The sequence below is a fragment of the Mastomys coucha genome, unplaced genomic scaffold, assembly GCF_008632895.1.
Source record: "Mastomys coucha isolate ucsf_1 unplaced genomic scaffold, UCSF_Mcou_1 pScaffold15, whole genome shotgun sequence".
NCBI lineage: Eukaryota > Metazoa > Chordata > Mammalia > Rodentia > Muridae > Mastomys > Mastomys coucha.
Genome location: NW_022196897.1, coordinates 17891023 through 17913872, shown reverse-complemented (window position 1 = coordinate 17913872; position 22850 = coordinate 17891023). Strand labels below are relative to the sequence as shown.

Sequence of the window (22850 nt, the reverse complement as noted above, 5' to 3'; positions counted from 1 at the left end):
CAGAAATCCACCTGCCTCTGCCTCCCAAGTGCTGGGATTAAAGGCATGCGCCACCACTGCCCGGCCCCACTATGATCTTTTTAAATTTTATTTTATGTTTTTATTTTTAAGATTGTTACACTGTGGGGGAGGGGGGCACTAGTGTCAATGCCACGGTGCATGTCTGTCACAGGGCAGTGTGGGAGTCGGGCTCTCCCCTTCCACTGTGCAGGCCTGGAGGACAGGCTCAGTGGCCAGCATCTTTGCCTGTTGAGCCAACTGGCTGATCCCGAGCCTGCATATGCCCCCATTGCTTACCTCCTGCTCACTTGAATGAGCTTTTGAGTACCCTTCTTTCCTGGCATGCAGTCTGGGGTGTTGCCTGTGTATTGCGGCACATGGTGCCCCCTGCTGGAGCCTGTGACTTTAAACCAAGGTTTCTCCTACCACCACAGATTAGGTGCTGGGCTGACAGCCATGCCTAGGGCCCCCCTCCCTGCTGTGAGACATTGTAGCTCAAACTGACCCCAAACTCATGACAGTCCTCCTGCCTCCACCTCCTGAGTGCTGGGATTAAGGTGTCTGGCACTTTTGTCTCTAGGTCCTCTTTAAGGTAGTGTGAAGAGATCCAGACTAACCAGAAATGTAGCAATTACTGAAGCTCTGCTCCCAGCCTGGCCTCACCCTTGAGTCCAAGTCTTTTGAGTAGCTGTTTGCTGCAGAGCCAAGTTCAGCTAGGAGTGTGACTCACTTGGTAGAGTGCTTGTCTAGTATGCAGGAAGCTGGGGGATGGTCTGTGTGGGGCATATACCAGGTAGAAATAGGAGGACAAGAAATTGAAGGTCATCTTCAGTTACTGGTGTGTTTGTGGTCATCCTGGGGTTCTTGAGACTCTGGACGTGGGGAAGCAGCACTTGTGCATTCAGGGCGACACCAAGTTCATGTAGACAGTACACACTGGAGAGAGGCTGGGCCTGGTGGCTGGGTCTGCATTGCTCAGTGCTCTTAGAGGTCTTACATGTTCTGACCACTGGGTCAGATAGGTGTGCATCTGCTAGACTGCTCTCACATTGAGTGTCTGTCAATGAGTGTTCACACAGGCCTTAGAAGGGAACAGTAATGGGGTGTGAGGTAGAGGAGACCTAAGACCTGGAGAAGCCAAGGGTCTTTGGTAGCCTCTTGGGCATTGTCAAGATCAGGTGAATACGTTCCATCAGAAAAGAGGGGCCGGGTGGTGGTGGTGCACGCCTTTAATCCCAGCACTTGGGAAGCAGAGGCAGGCGGATTTCTGAGTTCGAGGCCAGCCTGGTTTAAAGAGTGAGTTCCAGGGGCTAGCGAGATGTTTCAGTGGTTAAGAGCACTGACTGCTCTTCCAAAGGTCCTGAGTTGGGATCACAGCAACCACATGGTGGCTCACAACCACCCATAATGAGATCTGACGCCCTCTTCTGGTACGTCTGAAGACAGCTACAGTGAATTACGCCAGAGGAAGCCAGGCTGGAGTGAGCCGGGCTGGCAGAGGTCCTGAGTTCAATTCCCAGCAGCCACATACATGATAGCTACCGGCCATCTGTACAGCTACAGTGTACTCATACACATAAAATAAATCTAAAAAAAAAAGTGAGTTCCAGGACAGCCAGGGCTACACAGAGAAACCCTGTCTCGAAAAGCAAAACAAAACAAAACAAAACAAAAAACAGACAGAGAAACCAGAAAGAACAAAACAAACAATTAAGCAAACAGGAAAAAAAAGGACAAACAATTTAAAGAAAGTCCCGTGCTTCCCAGCTGGGTTTAAACTTGGTGTGTAGCCAAGGACGAGGTCTGACCCTGCCTCCATTTTCCATGTGGTAGCATTTTAGCTGTTAGTCAATGCAGCCCAGTTAGATCACATTTTCTGTTCTGTTTTAGACAGAGTAGCTCTGGATGTCTTGGAACTTGCTATATAGGCCTGGTCTTCCTGCCTCCTGAGTCCTGGAATTAAAGACACATACCCCCACACTATGATGACCACAGCACCCCGACCACTGAGAAGCTTTGGCTCTGTCCACCTGTGTTGATGCCGTTGACCTCTTGCTTGCCCTAGGTCTAGTTCTAGCACTGCTTGACTTGCCTATGTCAAGCTGTGTCAGGCTGTGGCAGAGCTGGGGCCTCCCAGCTTGTCCTGGTCTGCTGTCCTGGTGAGGTAGGCAGCTGCTTCCTCTCTCAAGCCAAGTTCCAGGACTGATCAGTGAGTTGGGCCAGTCTAGAGATCACTTTAGACTAGTGGTTCTCAACCTTCCTAACGCTGCGATGCTTTAATACAGTTCCTCATGTTGGGGTGACCCCAACCATAAAATTACTTCCTTGCTGCTTCACAACTATAATTTTGCTACTATTGTGAATTATAACAAATATTTAATATGCTAGATATCTGGTATATGGCCCTCAAAGGGGTCCAGACCCACAGGTTGAGAACCACTGCTTTAGAATGCGCTGCCTACCCTGCTGCCCCAGCCCTTGTATTGGCTCAGCCTTGACAGTAAGTGGCAGACGTCACCCAGACAGCTCACAGTGGACCCTGTGGTGTGCCTCAAGACCTCCACATGGGGCAGGCATCTGGTTCTGATAGGCAGAAATTGGAATCTACCATCGTTATTATTTTGTGGCTATATGTGTGCATGGTTTTGTGTGTATGGGTGCTCATGCGCACATGTGTGGAGCCTGGAGGAGCCTCCCAAGCTCTGAGACCACAGGTAGGAGCCACTAGTATTGTTTGGTACCAGCCTGCCTCTATCTGAGGCTTTGCTCTGTCTCCTTTGCTCACTGTAGGACTGGCTCCAGCAGCCTCCACACAGTAACTCCCAATCAGTTCTCTCTCACTTGAGCCTGAAGGGCCTGACAAAGCCTTTTCTATTCTCCTGGGACTCCTCTTTATGCCCTGTGTGTGTGTGTGTGTGTGTGTGTGTGTGTACATACACATCTGCTCCCCAAACACCATGTGAAGTGCCAAGCATGCAGAAATGGTGAGGTGGGACCCTGTGTTGGAGGGAACACCCAGCTTGCCACCTGGGAATTTTAAGCAAGTATAAGGTTGATAATACAGCTGTCTGGCCGGGCAGTGGTGGTGCCCGCCTTTAATCCCAGTGCTTGGGAGGCAGAGGCAGGCGGATTTCTGAGTTCAAGGCCAGCCTGGTCTACAGAGTGAGTTCCAGGACAGCCAGGGCTACACAGAGAAACCCTGTCTTGAAAAACAAAAACAAAAACAAAAAAACAAAAACAACAAAAACCCAGCTATCTGAATGTAGTATTCTGTCTGTCTGGGAAAGGCACTGCACCCAAGTTCCAGAACCTATAGGGGATTCGTGTGCAGAGCCTTGGGTGACAGTGATCTGGCCTCTTCCTTAAGAGCCTCTTTGGTAGACAAGATGACCACAAGGGTGGCTGCGCCTCTCATCTGACCCGGGACTGCAGCTTCTCCACAGGTTGGCGTTAGCTGGCAGGGAGGAGGCGAAGCTGTAGGAATGGTGCTTCTTTGTCCCCACTGGCTTGTCATGAATTCCTGTCTGAAAGAAAGATGCTTATTCTGGTTAAGGTTTTTTGTTTGTCATGTTGACATGAGCTAGGGTCATTTGTAAAGAGGGGCATCGATTGCAAAAATGCCTATATCACATTGGTGTTTTCTTGATTAATGATTCCTGAGGGAGGGCCCAGCCCACCGTGGGCAGTGACAGTCCACAGGTGATCCTGGGCTGTAGAAGAAAAGTAGGGAGCTGAGCAAGCCATGGAGAGCATGTCAGTGAACAGCATTCCTCTGGTTTCTGTTTCAGTCAGTTTCTGTCTCTAGGCAGGCAGGTCTAGCTATAGGGCTGGGTGGGGCTGGGTGGGGCTTGGTGACAGGAGTGTGTATTCACCCTGCACATGCCCTGGCTTCAATCTGCAGCACCAAGATTAATGTTAAATTATCTCTGTGACAATACACTGGAGAGGTAGAAGTGACTTGAGGCCCACTGGGAAACAAGGCTGACGCTTCTGCCTGGAGACAGGAGTTCCTGCCCTGACTTCCTTTGATAATGAAATCTAACTGTAAGCCAAAGAAAAAGAAACTCTTTTCTCCCTGAATTGATTTTGGTTAGTGTTTTATCACAGCAACAGAGAGGACAATAGACCAGGCTGGTCTCAAATTCACAAGAGATCAGTCTGCTTCTGCCTCCCAAATGCTGGGATTAAAGGCATGTGCCACCACATAGAGGATGCAGTACGTGCTCTTAAACCACGAAGTCATCTCTCCAGGAAACAGTACCTCAAGTGTGTGTGTTTGCACAGACGTGTGCAAGTCTGAAGACACACTTCAGGAGTCAGTTCTCTTTACTATGTAGGTTTGGGGAATTGAACCCAGGTCATTGGACTTGGTGATAAGCGCCTTTACCCACTGGGGGCCATTTTTCTGGCTCATGACCCTGGTTTTAATCCCCTTCCAGAAAAGTTGCCAGACAGCGGGCATTGCCACAGCTGAGGCATCTGCCCAGGCTCGGACACATGCAGATGCCCAGGTGCAGACAGAGGCTCCGGAGGAGCCAGCGGCTATGGCTCCTGTTTCCCAGTATGACACCCTCAGACTTGCAGCCTTTCTCCGGAGGGTGGAGGCGATGGTCATCCGGGAGCTGAACAACAACTGGCAGAGCCATGCCTTCGATGGCTATGAGGTGAACTGGACTGAGCAGCAGCAGACGGTAAGACCGGGGCAGCCGGCTTGGGGTGCCCCTCCAAGGCTCCAAGTTCTCTTTAGAGCTTTGCTTTGCTCCACCCGAGGGACAGTAGTACCAGCACCAGCCGGTGTACCAGGTGCAGAGTGTGTAGAGCTGACTCACCCTGGGAGGAGGTGGCCCTCTGGGGGGAAGCCAGTGACCGTAACAAAATTGAGTGGCTGAAGAGGTGTGGGGTTGTCGCCAGGGCAGCCTGCCACTTTAGCCTGGCACCATCCCCCGTCTGACCTGCTGTGGTCTCTTCTCTCAGAGCAACTGTAGCCCTATTGTCTCCACTTTCTAGGTGGGGCCCGTGGAGATGCAGTGCCTTGCCCAGGGCTGCACAGCTCTGAGTTATCTGAGCTGGAACCTGAACCCTGGACTGTGTGCTAAAGGCACCAGGTGTCTTGGCATTTCTGCCTTTGAGGCACCGATCCAAGCTGTCCCTTGTGGACCTAGGTGACAGCTGAAGTGTCAACCTTGTTTCCCAGTGGGCCTCAAGTCACTTCTACCTCTCCAGTGTATTGTCACAGAGATAATTTAACATTGATTTTGGTGCTGCAGATTGAAGCCAGGGCATGTGCATGGTGAATACACACTCCTGTCACCAAGCCCCACCCAGCCCTATAGCTAGACCTGCCTGCCTGCGTGCCTATGGACCCAAACTTCTGACTGTTGCCTTTCCTGAGGTGGTAGGCAAACAATACCACATCTATTTACGCAGTGCTGAGGACTGAACTCAAGAGAATTAAAAACCAATGTGCTTGGCATGTGGTGTCCATTTGCTTTTCTAGACTGAGGAGGCTAGGGACCGTGTCTCAAAAAAAAAAAAAAAAAAAAAACAACCGAAAAACAAAAAACAAAAAATAAAAAAAAAACCCAACCAATTAAACAAACAAACAAAAAATAAAAAACCCCAGCTATTTTCAAAAGGTCCACAAGATGACAAAGAATATTATTGTTCTTGTCATTCCTCTTGTTAGTGACGGTCACCCATGTGCACTACTTTATCTGTAGTGTGTGGCTTTTTTTTTTTTGTTGTTGTTTGATTTTTGGGACAGGGTTTATATGTGTGGTTCTGGAACTCAGAGATCTGCCTGCCTTTCCCTCCCAAATGCTAGGATTAAATGCGTGTGCCACTGCCTGGCTATATTTCTTTTAGTTTGTGTGTGTGTGTGTGTGTGTGTGTGTGTGTGTGCGCATACGGAGGTCAGAAAGGGTGTCTGTCTTTTTGTTTTTGTTTTTTTTTTTCCAAGACAGTGTTTCTCTGTGTAAGCCTTGGCTATGTTGGAACTCATTGTGTAGACCAGGCTAGAAGAGATTCACCTGCCTCTGCCTCCTGAGTGCTAGGATTAAAGGCGTGTGGGCTAGGGGTGCTATCACTTAGCATTAGAGTTACAGGCTGTCTTAAGTTGCCTGATATGGGTACTGGGTTTTGAACTCAGGTCCTCTGGAAGAGCAAGCAGTACATGTGCTGAACCTCTATCCATGTTTGCTTTTTTTATTTTGAAACAGGGTCTTACCGTGTATCTCTGGCTGGCCTAGAGCCCATTGTGTGGTCCAGGATACCCTGGAACTTGCAGAGATCCCTCTGCCTGCTGAAGGTGGTTGCACCACCACCACCAGATATGCTTTGCTTCACGGTCATTTTACTTTTGTTTTGTTTTGTTTTTTTTAAATATTTATTTTTATTTACTTTATGTGTATGAATACACTGTAGCTGTACAGATGGCCGTGAGCCATCATGTGTGTTGCTGCTGGGAATTGAACTCAGGACCTCTGCCCTACTCACTCCGGCGTAATACACTATAGCTGTCTTCAGACGCACCAGAAGAGGGTGTCAGATCTTATTATTGTTTTGGTTTATTTATTTTTGACAGTTTAAGTAGAAATTTATTTAACAAAGCGAATGTTCCAAAGACAAGCTGCAGTGGATTACCCCAAAGCAGAGTGCCTTTTAAAAACAAACAAACAAATGGCAAAACCAAAGATAGCATCTTACTATGTAGCTCTGGCTAGCCTGGAACTCCTTGCAGATCAGGTTGGCCTCGAACTCAGAGATTCACTTACCTATGTAGCCCAGGCTAACCTCATAGATGGCACTCTCCCTGCCTTAGCCTCTTGAATATTGGATTGCAGGCAGACATCACCGCACTGGTGGGCCTGTGTTCCTTTTGTCTCTGTCTCTATGAATGGGACTGCTGCTCTGTGGCCTTTGGGGGCTCACCAGCATTTCCACAGCCTTGTACCTCCCTGGCAGTGGGCATGTGTTTCTGAAGGCTTGGTGCAGGGCCAATCATGAGATGAGGAGGTGTGGAGCTTTACTTGGAATTTTGATTCTCTGCTGCTGTGCCTCTCCCTCCAGGGTCTGCTGGTGCTCTTCTCTGCTGAGAAAGACTCCCAAGACTTGCTTTTGGGATATAGGGAGTGGAGCCAGACATGTTGACACATACCTGTAACTCTAGCACCATGAGACCGAAGCAGGATTGCCATGAGTTTGAGGTTAGCCTGGGCTATACACTGAGACACTGAAAAGCTTTCCTCCCTGTGATGTGTCAGAGTCCATAATGAAATTGGTGTGCTGGCCTTTTGAAGATGTGTAGGTCAGTGACATTGAGTGCTCACCGGGTGGTGCAGCCATTGCTGCCTTCCAGCTTCTGCCCTACATGCAAGCTTGGAGCCTGCTCAGTTGTGCTTTTTAGGCCCCTGTCCAAGGTTCTGGAAGTGTCCTGAAACCACATGAAGGTTGTATATTTTCTGCCTTTGAGGGAAGAAGTTGACACAAGGTCTTGTTAAGTAGCTTTGGTCAGCTTGGTACTTACTATACAGATTGGCCTAGAACTCATGATTCTCCTGCCTCAACCTCCCAAATGCTGGGATTGTAGAGATGAACCCCATGCCAGAGTAGTCTCCAGTTTCCTCTGGACTGACTGGTGCATGGTGTGGGCAGCTTTTAGGCCTTGGGCTGTCTGGGCCTGGCTGTGATTTTTTCTGTGCTGTCATGAGGCTACCCACGAGTCTAGTGCTTCCCAACCTTCCTGATGCTGTGGCCCTAGCCATATACTTATTTTTGTTGCTATTTTTACTACTGTTGTAATTTTACTGCTTATAATGTCAAATGTCTGCTTTCCAGTGGCCTTAGGTGACCCCTGCGAAAGGGTTGCGGCCTACAGGTTGAGAACCACTTTCTAGATGGATTTAGTGCTTAGGGCTAGGAGTGGCCTGTCTCTGCAGGTGTCCTGTCTGCACACCCTGGTCTACCCCCTAGCCCAAGGGCAGGGTCTGCATGTGACCGGCATTTCCTGGAACGCCACAGGCTCTGTGCTGGCCTGTGCCTATGGTCGGTGAGTGACAGCTGGGGTGGTTGGGAAGTAATGGAGATCTGAAGACTTGTTGAGGCTTCTGTTTCACCAGCTGCAGGGTTAGGAGTTAGGTACAGAGCAGAGGGAGGCTCAGCAGAGCCCAGGCCTCAAGGCCCATCTCCCTACCTGGCAGGGAGCCCTGAGTTGGGCTCACCTTGGTCACCAGCACTCAATTCTGGTTTCTGTTGCTGGATGTTCTGTGATCTCCATTCACTATGCATGGATACACACTGGGGGCTGTGGACCCTTTTCCCTGCCCTGAGAGGTGGGGAGCGGGACTCACTGTGTAGCTCACAATGGCATTGACCTCTTTATCTTGTCTCAGCTTTCTTTTTTTAAAAGATTTATTTATTTAATGTATGTGAGTACACTGCAGCTGTCTTCAAACACACCAGAAGAGTACTTTAGATCTCATTACAGATAGTTGTGAGCCACCATGTGGTTGCTGGGGATTGAACTCAGGACTTCTGGAAGAGCAGCCATCTCTCCAGCCCAGGCACTCTTTTAGAGAACATCGTGCCCTTTTGAGTGCCATAGGGGAACCTATGACACACATCCATAGAACAGTCTGAGTGTGAGGGGGACACAGGCTAATTTGAGCGGTGGTTAGTGGGGCAGAGATAGAGGAGGTGATTAGAGCTCCAGAGGTCACTTAGGCATGTCCCCATGCAGGCTAGATGATGGAGACTGGAGTACACTCAAGTCCTATGTGTGTACCTGGAACCTGGACCGCCAAGGCCTGAACCCCCAGCAGCCATCAGTAGTGGTGGAGGTGCCCAGTGCTGTCATGTGCCTGGCCTTTCATCCCACACAGCCCTCACACATTGCAGGTGAGTGCCTAGCCCTTCCCAGCCTTCTGTCTTCTCAAGGCTCTCTTCTCAAGGAAGCTTTTTGCTGGACTGATAGGCCACTGGGGAGACAGCTGGGGGATAATCTGCCTGTGTGGCCCTGTGAGGGGTGTGGAGCTTGGAGGGAGGAGTCCGGCTAAGTCTGGCTGTGCAGGAGAGAGGATGAGGAAGTGGGCTGTGCCCAGTGCTAACAACAGATGTGCCTGCTGGAGGGGTAGGTTCCTGGGCATGCTCCCTGGGCTGCAGCAAGGAGGGACTGAGTTTGAGGCCCAGGAATTAGGATTTTTCCTCACAGGAAATGGTCAGAAGAGGCCTTTGTCCTGGCAACATGGGATGGAAGGATGGTGTGGCTGAGCTGATGCTCAGATCCTGTTCATCCTCATAGGGGGGCTATATAGTGGTGAAGTGCTGGTGTGGGACATGAGCCGACCTGAGGACCCACTGCTTTGGCGTACAGGTCTGACAGACGACACTCACACAGACCCAGTGTATCAGGTCAGGAGGCTGATGGGTAGAGTGGGAAGCCACTTCCTACTCCCTTGGCAGGGGTAGTGGTGGTGGTGGTAGGGTACAGCAGCAGCTGCTCCAGAGTTGGTTACCAGGGAGTTGGTGGCTGGACAGCTGCCTGGGTGTTCTTGGAGCTCCAGTTTGAGTTAGCTTTTCCATGTCTTGCTCTCTAGGGCACGGGGCTCTTCCCCAGCCTGAGCCTGCTTTTCTGGGTGCTGGCATAGTGGCCTGGGGGGAAGGACATCAGGAGCCCCTGGCTCTGAGGTTTCCCCTAAAATTCTTTACCCTTATAAGGAACAGCTGGGGGTGAGGCTGATCCTGGGGATGCTCCCCTCTATCCTGCTTCTCAGGTGCTTTGGTTGCCTGAACCCCGACACAGCCACCGCTTCCAGGTACTGAGCGCAGCCACAGATGGGAGGGTGCTACTCTGGAGAGGCAGTGGGGCTGGTCAGCTGCGGCTCTCCAAGGGCTTTGCCCTGGCTGTGCAGCAGCTGCCTCGGAGCACGAAGCTGAAGAAGGTGAGGCCAAGGTCCACAGGCCTGAGGCACCTGGGCTCTGGGGACCTGTGTTCATCCCTCTGCCCCACTGGGTGTCAGGACTTACCATCGATACCATTTTTCCACAGCCACCCCGTGGAGAGACTGAGGTGGGAGTGACATCAGTGGCCTTCTCCAGCTTTGACTCCAGTCTTTTCGTTCTGGGCACAGAAGGTGGCTTCCCCCTTAAGTGTTCCCTGGCATCAGAGGCAGCTGCTCTCACTCGGATGCCCAGCTCTGTGCCTCTTAGAGCCCCGGTGCAGTTTACCTTCTCTCCCCATGGTGGTCCTGTGTACTCTGTGAGCTGTTCCCCTTTTCACAGGTAGGGGCACCAGCCTGGGCTTGCCACCCATGCACAGGGAAGGTCACCCTGCTCCAAGCTTTTAAACACCAGCAGTCTGATTCTTTGCAATTTGGTGATTGGTCCCAGGGCTTGTTGTTTCCTTAAATTCATCTCAGATTTGGAGGCCAAGGGAACTCTCCTTGGGCAGACGGCCCAGGAGGTGCTGGTGACAGCACCATGAAGTCTTTCTTTCTGCACGGTCTAGGAATCTCTTCCTGAGTGCTGGGACCGATGGCCATGTCCACCTGTACTCTATGCTGCAGGCTCAGCCCCTTACCTCACTGCAGCTCTCTCACAAGTACCTGTTTGCTGTGCGCTGGTCCCCTGTGCGCCCCTTGGTTTTTGCTGCTGCTTCTGGGGAAGGTAGGAATGAGCCATACAACCTGTCTTTAAGTGCAGAAGTCATGTGGTGAAGATAGGGGCTTTTATTTGGGCCATGGTGCTCACCATGGGGTGCATGGGAAAAGTGGCACGCCACAGCCTCTCAGCCATGGTTTGAATATTTTCTGAACTGTTTTCCCTGCAGGTGATGTACAACTGTTTGACCTCCAGAAAAGCTCCCAGAAACCCACAGTTTCCATAACGCAAACCCAGGATGGAAGTCCTGTCTACTGTCTTGAGTTTAACTGCCAGCAGACGCAGCTCTTAGCCGCTGGTGATGCTAAGGGCATGGTCAAAGTGTGGCAGCTGAGCACAGCCTTCACAGAACAAGGGCCGCGGGAGGCAGAGGACTTGGACCAGCTGGAAGCAGAAATTGCTACTTGAGAGCCACAAGGAGCAGGGTGGGAGGCCCCCTTCAGGATGGTTGTGTGTGCTAAATAAGCTAGATAAAAAGGAACAAAGCTTGTAGGGGAGAAATGAGTCCTTTATTTTGTCTTTTACATGAAAACAGGATTTGGGAAGAGAACAAGGGTGATGAACCAGCTGCTTTGATTTAAGTGGGAATGAGGGCAGCTGGCTCAAACATGGGTCTGGGTCCCACAACAACATGGTGATTGTGATTGGAAGCGGTTTATTGAAGCACCATTTTCTACTAAGTCTTACCCCAAGCTAAGCAGGCTTATGGTTACACTGGAAAGTAACACTGTCTGGAATATTCTCTTTGAAAGCAGAGGAAGTGACATGCAGCAAAGGTGATGAGCAGGGCAAGCAGTATAGGTCAAGGATTGCCTACAAGCCAAGAAGAGGATTGATCAGTTCACAAAGAGTGAGCGGGTGAACTCGACGTAGTCAAAGGCAGTTGGAAGTTCGCGGCCCTTGCCATCCACGTAGGGCTTCATGTGGGAGACACAATAGTCAGCTTGTTCCCGGGTCAGGTTCTGGAGGAGAGATGGTACAGTGAGATCAACCAGTACTGACTCAAGTGCTCACAGGTAAGGAGTTGCACCATTCCAGTTCTGCCAGCAGACTCAGGCTTCTGAGTCTGTCTATATGGTGCGTCCTTCAGTATCAGTAGTGCCCAAGAAATCTTGCCCTTCCCAAGCCCTACCTGGTAGAGCTCCTCCTTGGTCACATAAGGCTTGCCCTCAGAGCTGAGGGCCCGGAAAGCACTCTCAATCTCTTCACTGGACTTGACATTCTCCGTTTCGCGGCTGATCATGAATGCCATGTATTCTTGCAGAGAGACATGGCCATCCCTATGGAGGCAGGCACAGTGAGCAAGGAGAGCAGAGGGAGGCTGAGACTCTGTCCATCACTGCCCCTTTAGGTTACCTGTTGGGATCGACAGTGTCCAGGATTGCCTCAAACTCAGGATCAGGTTCTCCTTCCTCAACCATTGGCAGGTCGTAGCCCAGGGAACGAAGACAGGATTTGAACTCCTGATGGTTCAGCCGGCCAGACTTGTCCTTGTCGAAGTGTCTATAGCACATAATCCAGGGCTCAGCACATGGTCCCTGTCACCTAGCCACGCTCAGCCAGGGTACCTGGGCCATACTCACTTGAACATCATGCTGAATTCCTTGAGGGCCTCCTCAGTCACTCCCGTTGTGTTCCTAAAAGAAGAACAAAAGTAGGGAGCAGGCTCTCCATGCTGACGTGGCTTGTTTCCTCCTGTACCAGTCCCTTACTAACAAGGGCACTCTAGGCTGGTCCCTGCTGTGCCCCCAACTCTGGTCCACATCCTGGTACCTGGCCTGGATCTGCTGCTCCAGGTTGTGCTGCATGCGCATGCCCAGCTGATCTAACTGGTCCCACTGCTGGGCTAGGCCCACAGTGCTGTGCTCAGTGTACTTGTTGTCCAGGATGAGGGCTTCCTCCATGGCAGCCCCCAGGTCCTCAATCTTCTTCAGCTGACTTCTCATGGCTCGAATCTCCTGGTGCTTGCGCTATCGGGTGGGACAAAGGCAGTGTGAGACTGGGACCCCACAGCTCAGAAGGCTATGCTGCCCCAGGACCCAGCTGAGATCGAGCAGGCTTGAAAGAGTAAAGGAAAGGAAGCATGAGAAGTAGGAAAACCTTCATAAGCAGCTGACAGAGGAGCCAACAAATAAGGATGCAAGGATGCAGTGTATACCAGAAGGCTCCTCGGCCCCTTTGAGTAGTTTACAGCAGCCAGAAGAGACTTTAAGTCAAAGGGAAAAGGGCCTAGCCAGCTCCAGGCTGAGTGGCTGCTGAGCTGGGGACTTCTGGGGTGGTGAAGCCCTTTAGGGCACTCACTTTGGTAGCTTCAAGCTGAGATTCCAGAGTTCCTGACTCTTCGACCATGCAGGACCTAAATACAACAGAAGCACAGTGAGCAGGGGGGTTCATCTCTGCAGACCAGTGCCCATATTTAACTCTTTGTCCTGGTAAGAAGTGCCCACAGCCTGAAATTCTTTTCATTGAGGCAATGGCCTATCTGTTGTTGGCACCTCTCCTAACAGGCCCAAGAAAGAGGAGGTCCCATCTGTTTCAGAGACAAACAGGCCAGAGCTTCTCAGCCCTTAAGGGTCACTCAGGAACTGAATTTGTTCCCATAAGGACAAAGCAGCTTGAGGCCTGACTAGCCCCTTTTTGCAGCCACAGGAGGCCAAGAACCCAACAGATAGGAGCCCTTGGGCCTGTAAGGACATTGAAGAGACTGACAATTCCCTTAACCCAACTTTGGTTCCTTTAGGCTACTTAGGGGAAAAGACACCAGGGCCAATAAAATAGCTAAATGGGTATGCTGGCAAGCTGGTTCCTGCTGAGGACAGCTATGGTGGAACTCTGGATTTGGGTTCCTGTATCTAGACACAGCCAGGGTAGGCTTCCTTTGGAAAGCCATTTTCTGAGGAGTCAGGTGGCCTTTGGGGAAGCCTGCTCCCTCTAAGATGTGAGTGTGAGTACAAAGAAGTTCCCAGTGAACGAAGACAACAAACAAGCAGGGTCATGGGTCACGTGCAGGGACAAGGTCACACAGTGCACACAGCCCGGTCTCCTCTGCACCCATGCCTACCCAAACCTACTACCCTTGTGACTCGAGCGAATCAGGAAGAACTCTAAAATCTCCCCATGTACAAAGTGCTTTAGCAAGGCAAGGCACAAGGCTTCCTCCTACCCCAGCAGTAGTTGAGACTCACAGGCACGCCCCGTCCCCCAGGAAAAGGGAGCCCAGGGACTGGGGCAGGAGGCAGGGCGAGTGCAACAGAGGGGGACAGACCCTCCTCCCAAGTGGCTAGGGTGTGGGTTAGAAAGCAGAGCCGCCTGGGAGTCCAGAGTGCATTGGTAAAACCACAGTGAGGGAAGAAGAGAATAAGAGGAGAAGAACCTTCCAGACAGATCATCCCCAACTTCATACTGACAGACACGAATGACCCGACGATATGCTATGCTATTCAAAGAGAAGAAACCAAATGAATACACCAAAGGGAGGCGAGGCAAGAGCATATCGAGACAGACACGTGCCATAGCTGCCAGCCTGGCACTGGGTGGGAACCAGGGGCAGCTCAAGGGGTGTTGGGCCAGGTGGGACAAGGCTTGGGAGGAGCCACAGGTGAGGAAGCATGGCACCGCACAGAAACCAGACCAAGAGCAGCAGACAGCGTAGGGTAGGGAGCCTGTGGTATGCAGGTCAGATACTGCAGTGCTTCCCGCCTTGCAAAGCCTCGTACAGCCTGAATGGTTTGGGCATATTTCTGTGCTCACTACCCCTTTACATGCCTAACTTCCCCCTGAGACCTCTTAAGTACTAGTTAAGCCTCTTCGTCTGGACTAGTTAGTAGCACAAATGGATAGGGGACGGCCTTCTACAGGCTCTTACTGGGACTGGGAGACAGCCCTGCTCCTCCCGAGGCTCCTCCAAGCCCTGTCTCTATAACATTGTAATGCTGGACATTTGCCTTTTTCTAGGGGTAAACAATTCTGGTTACTCTCCCCAGGGGGAAGACAGGATTACCTTAGTCCTAAGAGGGCTGTAGAGCTTCCCCTCAACTGAACCTGTCCTCAGTCTAAGCTCTTAGCATAGTCATCCAGCTTCATATGCCCACTGACCTCTGGAGCTTAATGTAAATTTTCTGGTCACCATAGGAAAACAAGCAAAGAGGGAAGTGAAATCCAGTTCTGGTAACTGGGCATGGACAGGGATCTCAGACTTGACTCTGGCTTCCTAGCACAGATACAGTCCTTACCTTGAAAGAGGGGAAGTAACCCCCCCCCCAACACTATGGGTTCTTCTAGCAGGGACAGTGGGCATGGACAAGGTGGGCAGGAGGCCCATCCTGGGATCTTTTGCAAGCCAGGCCACTGGGGACAAGGGACAAAGGGACAAGCACACAAGACACCACCACACCACGAGCCCGGAAAAGAAGACAATATTAACCCGTCGAGGAGATACGTTCTATGGAGATCCAAGCGTCCAGGAGCCATGGTAGTATCCACATACAGCAGCAACCAGGATGATGGAGAACAGAGAAGAAAATACAGAACATTAGCATTCTTCTGCCCCTGACCCTGTGTGCCAGGTGTGACTGGGCCTCAGGCAGTTAGTTCCACCTCACTCGGGACAGTTGCCAACATTGTCTTTGGGGAAAGGAACCATGCAGGGCCCACTATTGCTCTGGAAGCCAATCAGACCATGACAGTCTTAGTCCAAGCAGTCCTCCCCACCACTCCCATCTTTTCTGGGAGTTTTGCTATGGCCTCAAATGGCACAAATATATATGAACCAGGCTGGACTCTAGCTCGTGGCCATCCACCTATGCTGTGGGATTACAGATGCCAACTGTACCTGGCTTAGGGACCAGGTTTCAAACAAGCTCCCTGTGCCCCAGAGCTGGAGGTTTGGCTTCCAGCTGCAAGGAGCACCATGTTCCCTGTCCAGCCCCAGAGGGCAGGCACCTTGTTTCCTGGATCCACTGGTGGAAGGCATTGGCATGCTGGGCGAATTCTTGGCGCAGTTTGTCATTCTCCTCCTGCCGCCGCTGTTCCTTCTGCAGCTCCAGTTCTCGTTCCTGAGACAAAAGGGAGGTGGATACTGCTACCTTCTGTTGCTTCTTGAGCCTCAGATGGGCTCAGCTTAACATGGCTCTACTCTGGGAAAGGGCGGTGGGACTTCAAGGAGCGGGGCAGGAAATCCTACTGAAGCTGGCCCAACACGAAGCAGCCCAGAGACAGGGAGCACAGGTTTAAGAGGCTCGCCTAGTCAGGCACACCTTAATGATCTTCTGTAGGTTTCTCCAGGTCTCTTCCAGGGCCTCCATTGTGAACCAGGTATAGGGGTTGGAGGCCACCCGGAAACTCTTGATCTGGCGGTCCAGCTCAGCTAGCTGGTTGAAGTCGGCCTGTGCAGAACTGAGGGATGAGCGGAAAGCATCATGAGCCTCTCGAAGGGCTTTGATTTCTTCCAGAGAGTTGCAGCGCACTGGGTCCGTGAGGTCCTCTTCTGCATTCTCAAACCAGCTGTTGAAAGCTGATGCCTTCTTGGCAAAGGTCAGGAAGAGGTCTTCTACCTAGAAGTAGAGGGGCAAAATGTCAGTGGATGGGGAAGTTTCAGGAATCAAGGAGAGTAGAGTCTGTTGGAGGTCTGGCTTTTTCTGCACCATCTCAAAATCTTCCCGACTTATTGTCTGCCGGCTATTCCTCAGCAGCAGCTGTGCTTGTCCTGGGAGGGTCAAAGGATAAATTCACCAAAGTTCAAGGGCTCCATATGCCTCGGGTTCCACTGATGTCAGTGCCACGTTCAACTCCTCTGGGCTGAGATTACTTCTTCCTCACAGGATGATGGCACAGCAAGGCACATGGATCTGCTGCCCATTCCACCAGGCCAGCTGAATCTTACCCTTACCTTACGGAAATGACTCTGGGCCTCCAGCAACTTCTTCTTCCGGGTAGCTGAGTTGGCCAACAGCTGGGTCCATCTCTTCATGAGGGAGGCATGTCGGGCCTCGATGGCCTTAGACTGAATGTGCTTGGCAGCTAGCAGCTGGTCTTTGAGGGCAGTGATATTGGCAATGCCCTCCTGCTGGAAGGCCTGCAGGCCAGCATCAAATGTCTCCTGCAATGATAGTCACAAGCTAATTGTACGGACTACAAAGAGCCTAGTATGCCTGAGCTCAGACAGCAGGAGGAGATGCCCACATGGTGGCCAACTTAGAGCTCTACCTCTTACTAGTATTCAGTGACACATCCATCCTCGTTGCCTTAGACCCCAGATTGTGGCAATGGTCTGATCTCTGGCCATAAATAAACTATTCTGTTCCAGCATTCAAGCTCTGGGTAAGGCCATGTGTGGCTCTGAGTACAACAGTCATTCCCATGTAAGCACTTTGAGTTTACTCGTTGTGATTCCCACACACCCTTGTCTGCTGAGGAATGGCAGGCACCATGTGTCTGAGCCCTGCCAGCTTATGCTACTGCACATGTGCCTGGTTCTGCACCCATTCTACTTTCCGCAAGCTGAGGCCCAGGACTGAAGTGTTTATTATATTATTGTCTGACCATGGCCACAGATAGAGAAGGCCAACTGACCTGCTTGGTGAGCAGAGTTTGGACAGAAGACAGATCTCGGCCATAGTCATCTGTTTTCAAGCTGTTCTCCTTTTCACCTGCAAAACAAAGCATCCAAACTGTCCCAGTCCCTCACAGATGGCAGATGGACTCAGTTACTAGCAGCTTCCTTGCACTCACATAGCTGCCTGCTTCTTGTATCCACCCCTGCTGGACTCTCATACAGAATCTAGTTCCCTCTGGCCAGGATAGCCGGTGAGCAGTTCTCATGAGACCTGACCCTTTGGTGAGCCTACTAGTACTTGGGTCTTTTGTTTTGCTTGTGTCAAGGTTTGCAGGCCCTTTTTTGGTGAACCCTCATGCCAGTTTGGTAGGCACTGCCGTGGCAACTCTGACTTCTGGAAGTCTCTTAGTATTTAGCAGCTAGGCCTGTCCTACTGCAGACTCTCTGAGCCCATGTGCTATCAGTTTCTTCTCTATAGCACAAATCCAACTGTGTGCTCTGCCATCTTCTTAGCCTAGGAGAATTAAAAGCTTTGGGTTTTGCTCACCAATCCAGGACTCTACCACATCAGCCTTCCAGTTGAACTGAAGGAAGGCTGAGTTCTCATCTAGCTTTGCTTTCCTCTGAGCTGCTGCTTTCTCCAGATCAGACACCTTCCCATTCAGACCCTTCATCTTTGATGAGATGTTCTCCTCATGGTGATTGTTCTAGGCCAGGAAAAGAAGCACAAGTTAGTTTTGCCTCCAGCTGCAGTTACCTATCTGTAGCAGGTTCCCAGATAAATGCTCAATTTCTGTCATGTGGGCTATCTGCTCCCTGTCTAGTGTTAGGTGAGGCTTCCTAAGGATGATACTGAGTGAAGATCTCAGGGTGAAGACCTGGGACTAGTAATCTAATTCCTGGAATCAGTGATAGAGAGAGCATGAGAAAGGGTAGACAGTGTGAGTACAGTGTTATCACTCGTGTTTCAGTATTATTAGTATTTTAAATATTTATTTATTTTATTTAAATGAGTACACTGTAGCTGTCTTCAGACACACCAGAAGAGGCCATCAGATCTCATTATGGATGGTTGTGAGCCACCATGTGGTTGCTGGGATTTGAACTCAGGACCTCTGGAAAAGTCAGTGCTCTTAATCACTGAGCCATCTCTCCAGCCCTCTTTATTATCTTTTTCAAGACAGGGTTTCTTTGTGTAGCCCTGGCTGTCCTAGAACTTGCTCTATAGACCAGGTTGGCCTCAAACTCACAGAGATCCTTCTGCCTCTGCCTCCTAAGAGTTGGGATTAAAGGTGTGTACTACCACCGCTTGGCTAGTAGTGTTTCTGAAAGGAAAAATTACCTCTTAAATATTAAAACAGTATATAGTCAAAGAGCAGCTCCAACCCTTGTGCAAAAAGGAAAGTGTTTGGATGGCATGGACACTGAAGACAGTGAAATATATATATGACATCAAAGAAAAAATACACATGGTAAAGAAAGGAGAGTTTGCCCAGGCCAAAGCAAAGAACATTTACAGCTCAGTCACCTCAGATCTGAAGGAGCTTCTCACCTCCTTGGCCAGAGTCCTGAGTCCACACTGGAACCTGGCTTCATGCTCTCTGTGCTAATCAAGGCCAGGAGAAAAGCTCTCTGGAAGAAGCCTGGGCACCTAAGAATTTTTGCTACACACATGCTAGGTCTACCAATGAGGGCACCAGCCTAGCCCCAATCTCAACTCTCCTAGTCACTAAGATGAAACTTTGTGTTGGGGCACCGAGCACGTACATTCCTGCTGTCTCACACAGGGAAGGCTTGAGGGCCTGGGGGGTTTGCTGGCAGGCTGTACACTCACAGCACAGCCCTGGCCTAGAGCTGCAGTTGGGGAGGTCTGGACTCTCCACTGCTCTAAAAGTACCAAGACTTTGTTTTTCTGTCCCCCACCCTCACCCCCCCTCTGGAAAAGAGTCACCAGTAACTAAATTGTCCCTATTGTAACAGGTTATTGCATAACCTACAGAGCTATGCAGTCTTACTAAGCAGTTTAACTCTACACAGTTCAGAGGGGAAATCTGGAAGGCCAGATATTAAAATCTAAATGAGTAAGGTGTGGTGGCAAGAGTATCAGGAATTCTGGGTCATCCTTGGCTACAGAACAAGTTGGAGGCCAGCCTGATCTACAAAAGACCCCTCTCAAGACAAAATAAAAATCTAGAATTGCTAATTCTGAGTGGTGGCTTTCTGGGTGACTTCTAGTGGTTTTTATTTTTTATTATTTTTATCTTTTTCGAGACAAGGTTACTAGGCAGCCCAGGTTAGGTTTGAACTCACTATAGGAATGTACCACCATGTTACATTGGGTGGTTTCTACTTGGTTATTTTGTTTTCTATTATCTCTATTATCACCAAGAAATAAGGGAAAAGGGGGCTGGAGGTTCCCAGAGCCCATATGGTAGCTGACAACTGCTTGTATTATCAGTTTTGGGGGGTGGGGGTGGGGCTCTGATGCTGTATTGGGATCTCTGTGTGCACAGACATACAATATAAAAAAAAAAAGGTGGGGAGATTCAGTAATTAAGAGCACTGGCTCTTCTTCTAGAGGTCCAAGGTTCAATTCTCAGCAAAAACATAGTGGCTCACAACTCAATCACAGGGGATCCAACACACTTTTCTGACATCCATGGGCACTGAATGAATGTGGTGCACAAACATCCATGAAGGCACAACTACACAGGTAAAACAACAACAAAAGGCAAAGAAATGCAAGAAGAATCAATAGCACCTGCAAAGTCCTACTGTAGAAAAGAACCAACAAGCATCCTTCCTCACTTAAGGGTGAAAGCTCTGCAGAATGAAGAGTGTGCCAACTCAAAAGCAGCTTGGGACAGGCCTGCTGACAGTCTCTGCTAAGACCTCAGCATGGTGTGGAACATGGGTGCAGCTATCTTAGGGTGAGAAAAAGGCTTTCTGGGATCCTGGCTCACCTTCTTAATGAGGTCTTGTCCATTAGTACAGACATCATTCACCCGATCCTTGTGGACAGTGAAGTCTGTCTCAAAAGCTTCGTGTTTCTTCAGTAAGCCCTGGAGAGAAAGAAGGGAGGTCAGTCACTGAGCCACTAAGTCTTGGGTAGAGAGGGACACTCCTGCCCTCCTACTCTCTACTCTAGGGGGAGCACCACTAGAGTACCAGGGAGTTAAGAGTAGGAACAGGCTGCAGGCTGCAGAGGAAGCAGTATCACATGGCACAGGGACACTGCAGCTCAGGAAGTCTGAAGGTCTGCAGATCAATTTAGTCTAGGTCGGACAGAGAGCTTCAAGTAAGCACCCAGCAAAGCAACAACCTTCCTGACATCCCAGAGGGACCCAGTCTTCTGCTGAGCTCCCTAGTAGCTGGAGAACAGTGTCTATTCCCTTGTTGCATCTAGGGGCCTCATCCATACCCTGAGGGAGGCTGCTGAATGTACCCTGATCCATGTACTGCCCACTATGAGAAGAGTGACTCGGGGCAATACAAACTGCTTCCACATCTGCTAGCTGGAAATTAGAAATGTGTGACCATAGTAACATGTGACTTGTCCTATCCTCTGACTAGGCTACCTTGGGCAGCTCTGAAAACAGTGAAATGCCTTTAATACCTATGATTTCTGCCTTTGCCTCTCTGAACAAAGTGGGGGAAGCTGATCTATCCTATAGAAGAATGAGACCCTATGTGGGCTGAACAACCTGTCCCAGTTGTCCATCTGACTGTGGACAACTGAGAGGCTTTTCAGCTCAGGCAGTTTTACCCTGAAAACAGTGGAGGTTACATGCCTACCAATACTGTCACACAGCAACTGTTAATCAACTGAAGTGGCTATGGGATGAGCTTAACTTTAGGGGCCATGAACATGAGAAAAAAGGTCATTAAGGGATATTTTGCAGTATCTCTTACCGGTAAGAGAATGTCCTCAAAAAAAGGTCAATTTGGACAGATAGGCATGCAGACAGAGAATAGAGTGCATACAGAGGGAGATGGTGATGTGGAAACAGCTTGGAGTAAAGGTTGGTCCTGGAAGGAGTAAGGACTCTTCTCTGTGGGCTGTGTTGGGAACATGAGGGCACCTCCACTGTTTATGCACTGGCTTAGCTTTCCTGACCTGGATGGCAGCAAGAGTATCTCCATAATCTTCGCTGGCCACCAGAGTCATTTTCTCATTGATCCAAGCCTCCTCCTCTTCCACGTTGGCTACAAACTGCTGATACTCCAAGGACTCCTCTAGCCGTTGGCCTCTGAGTATGGAAGGGGGGAGGGGAAATCATTAGTACATAATTAATAGCCATGAAGTGGGGCTGGAGTTATAGCTTGGTAATATTGGCCATTGACTAGTGTGAGATCTCAGGCTCAAACCCCAGCACACACCATTCTAAGGGACAAAAGGCAGACAGTGCTTTCAGAGAGGAAGATCTGGAATTAACTTTTGGGTTCAGACTCACAGGACAGGACAAGCTTAGAAGTGACTGCAGGAGATGGCTCTGGTGCAAGCTAACACTAGACACCCACCAGGCCAGGCTTTCTGTCTGTCTCAAGAGCTCCCTGCCTCAGTGCTCACCGTGCAGCTGCCAGCTGCTTCAGTTCCTTCCAGTGCTCCACAAACTGTGCGAGACGCTGCTGGATCTCCTCCTGCCCAATGGTGTTGTCATCAGAAAGCTTCTTCCCAGTGTCCAGGACACCCTGTTGAGTGAGAAAAGGAATCAACACTAGCGGAGCTGCCAAGTGCTTAGTCCTAGGAGCCTGTGCTCAAGTTGCCGAGAAGTCAACATCGCATTCCCAATTCTCTCTACAGGCTATGAGTGGTGGCACATAGCTTTAATGTCAGCACTTGGGAGGCAGAAACAGGCAATCTCTGAGTTTGAGGTCATCCTTGTCTACATAAGGAGTTTTACACCAGCCAGTGTTACACAATGAAACCCCATCTCAAAAAAAACAAACCAGAATTGCTTCTTCATGGCTGGGGCTGAGGTAGCATGATTACAAGACCATAGAGCAGAAGATCAGAGGACTTTGCCTATACTTAGCCCCTTTCTTATGGCCCTCTCCTCTCAGCGTAAGGCCCTCTCACCTGAATGGCCGGTTCATGTGCAGCCAGTTCGGCTTCCAGCCGCTTATGTTTCTTCCTCAGATTCTGAACACCAGTGAGGTCTCTGCCATAGTCCTCAGAGCTCACTAACAACTTCTTCTCCCTGAAGAGCAATGGCAATGCAGTCAGCTGACACCAGCTCATGTCATGGGCTGGGTTAGTTTAGCAACTAATTCTTGGCATCTTCCAACCTGCACCATTTTCTTCATAAAAATCCCTACCCACTTCCTGGAACCAGAAGCCTTTTGAGGAGAGGAGCACCACTGAGTTATTGACTCCACTTACTTGTGGGTCACATATAGTAAAACATCGAAAGGTGTCCCCTTAACCAAGGTGTGGTGGCACACGCCTTTAATCCCTGCACATGGGAGGCAGAGGCAGGCAGAGTTCAAGGCTAGTCTGGTCTAGAGAGTGAGTGCCAGGATAGACAGGGTTACAGAGAAACTTTGTCTCAAAAAACCAAAACCAGCCGGGTAGTGGTGGGGCACGCCTTTAATCCCAGCACTTGGGAGGCAGAGGCAGGTGGATTTCTGAGTTTGAGGC

The 22850-nt window shown here is 50.2% G+C and overlaps 2 protein-coding genes across 5 annotated transcripts in view; one reads left to right on the top strand and one right to left on the bottom strand.

Moving 5' to 3' along the window:
- Window positions 1-11149, top strand: part of Wdr34 (WD repeat domain 34) — a 15488-nt gene extending 4339 nt beyond the window's left edge. The window contains exons 2-9 of the mRNA XM_031369633.1: window positions 4440-4691; window positions 7938-8047; window positions 8738-8895; window positions 9299-9408; window positions 9771-9938; window positions 10046-10278; window positions 10505-10662; window positions 10826-11149. Of these exons, the coding sequence (XP_031225493.1) occupies window positions 4440-4691; window positions 7938-8047; window positions 8738-8895; window positions 9299-9408; window positions 9771-9938; window positions 10046-10278; window positions 10505-10662; window positions 10826-11064 (1428 nt within the window). The 3' untranslated portion in view covers window positions 11065-11149. The remainder of the gene's footprint in view (window positions 1-4439; window positions 4692-7937; window positions 8048-8737; window positions 8896-9298; window positions 9409-9770; window positions 9939-10045; window positions 10279-10504; window positions 10663-10825) is intronic.
- Window positions 11147-22850, bottom strand: part of Sptan1 (spectrin alpha, non-erythrocytic 1) — a 67584-nt gene continuing 55880 nt past the window's right edge. For all 4 annotated transcript variants that reach the window (XM_031369628.1, XM_031369630.1, XM_031369631.1 and 1 more), the window contains 16 exons: window positions 22290-22410; window positions 21780-21901; window positions 21327-21459; window positions 20173-20271; window positions 17757-17916; window positions 17227-17303; window positions 16544-16753; window positions 15912-16208; window positions 15598-15710; window positions 15080-15097; window positions 12958-13012; window positions 12430-12626; window positions 12240-12293; window positions 12013-12159; window positions 11789-11936; window positions 11147-11618 (listed from right to left, as the gene is read on the bottom strand). In XM_031369628.1, the coding sequence (XP_031225488.1) occupies window positions 11493-11618; window positions 11789-11936; window positions 12013-12159; window positions 12240-12293; window positions 12430-12626; window positions 12958-13012; window positions 15080-15097; window positions 15598-15710; window positions 15912-16208; window positions 16544-16753; window positions 17227-17303; window positions 17757-17916; window positions 20173-20271; window positions 21327-21459; window positions 21780-21901; window positions 22290-22410 (2077 nt within the window). In that variant the 3' untranslated portion in view covers window positions 11147-11492. The remainder of the gene's footprint in view (window positions 11619-11788; window positions 11937-12012; window positions 12160-12239; window positions 12294-12429; window positions 12627-12957; window positions 13013-15079; window positions 15098-15597; window positions 15711-15911; window positions 16209-16543; window positions 16754-17226; window positions 17304-17756; window positions 17917-20172; window positions 20272-21326; window positions 21460-21779; window positions 21902-22289; window positions 22411-22850) is intronic.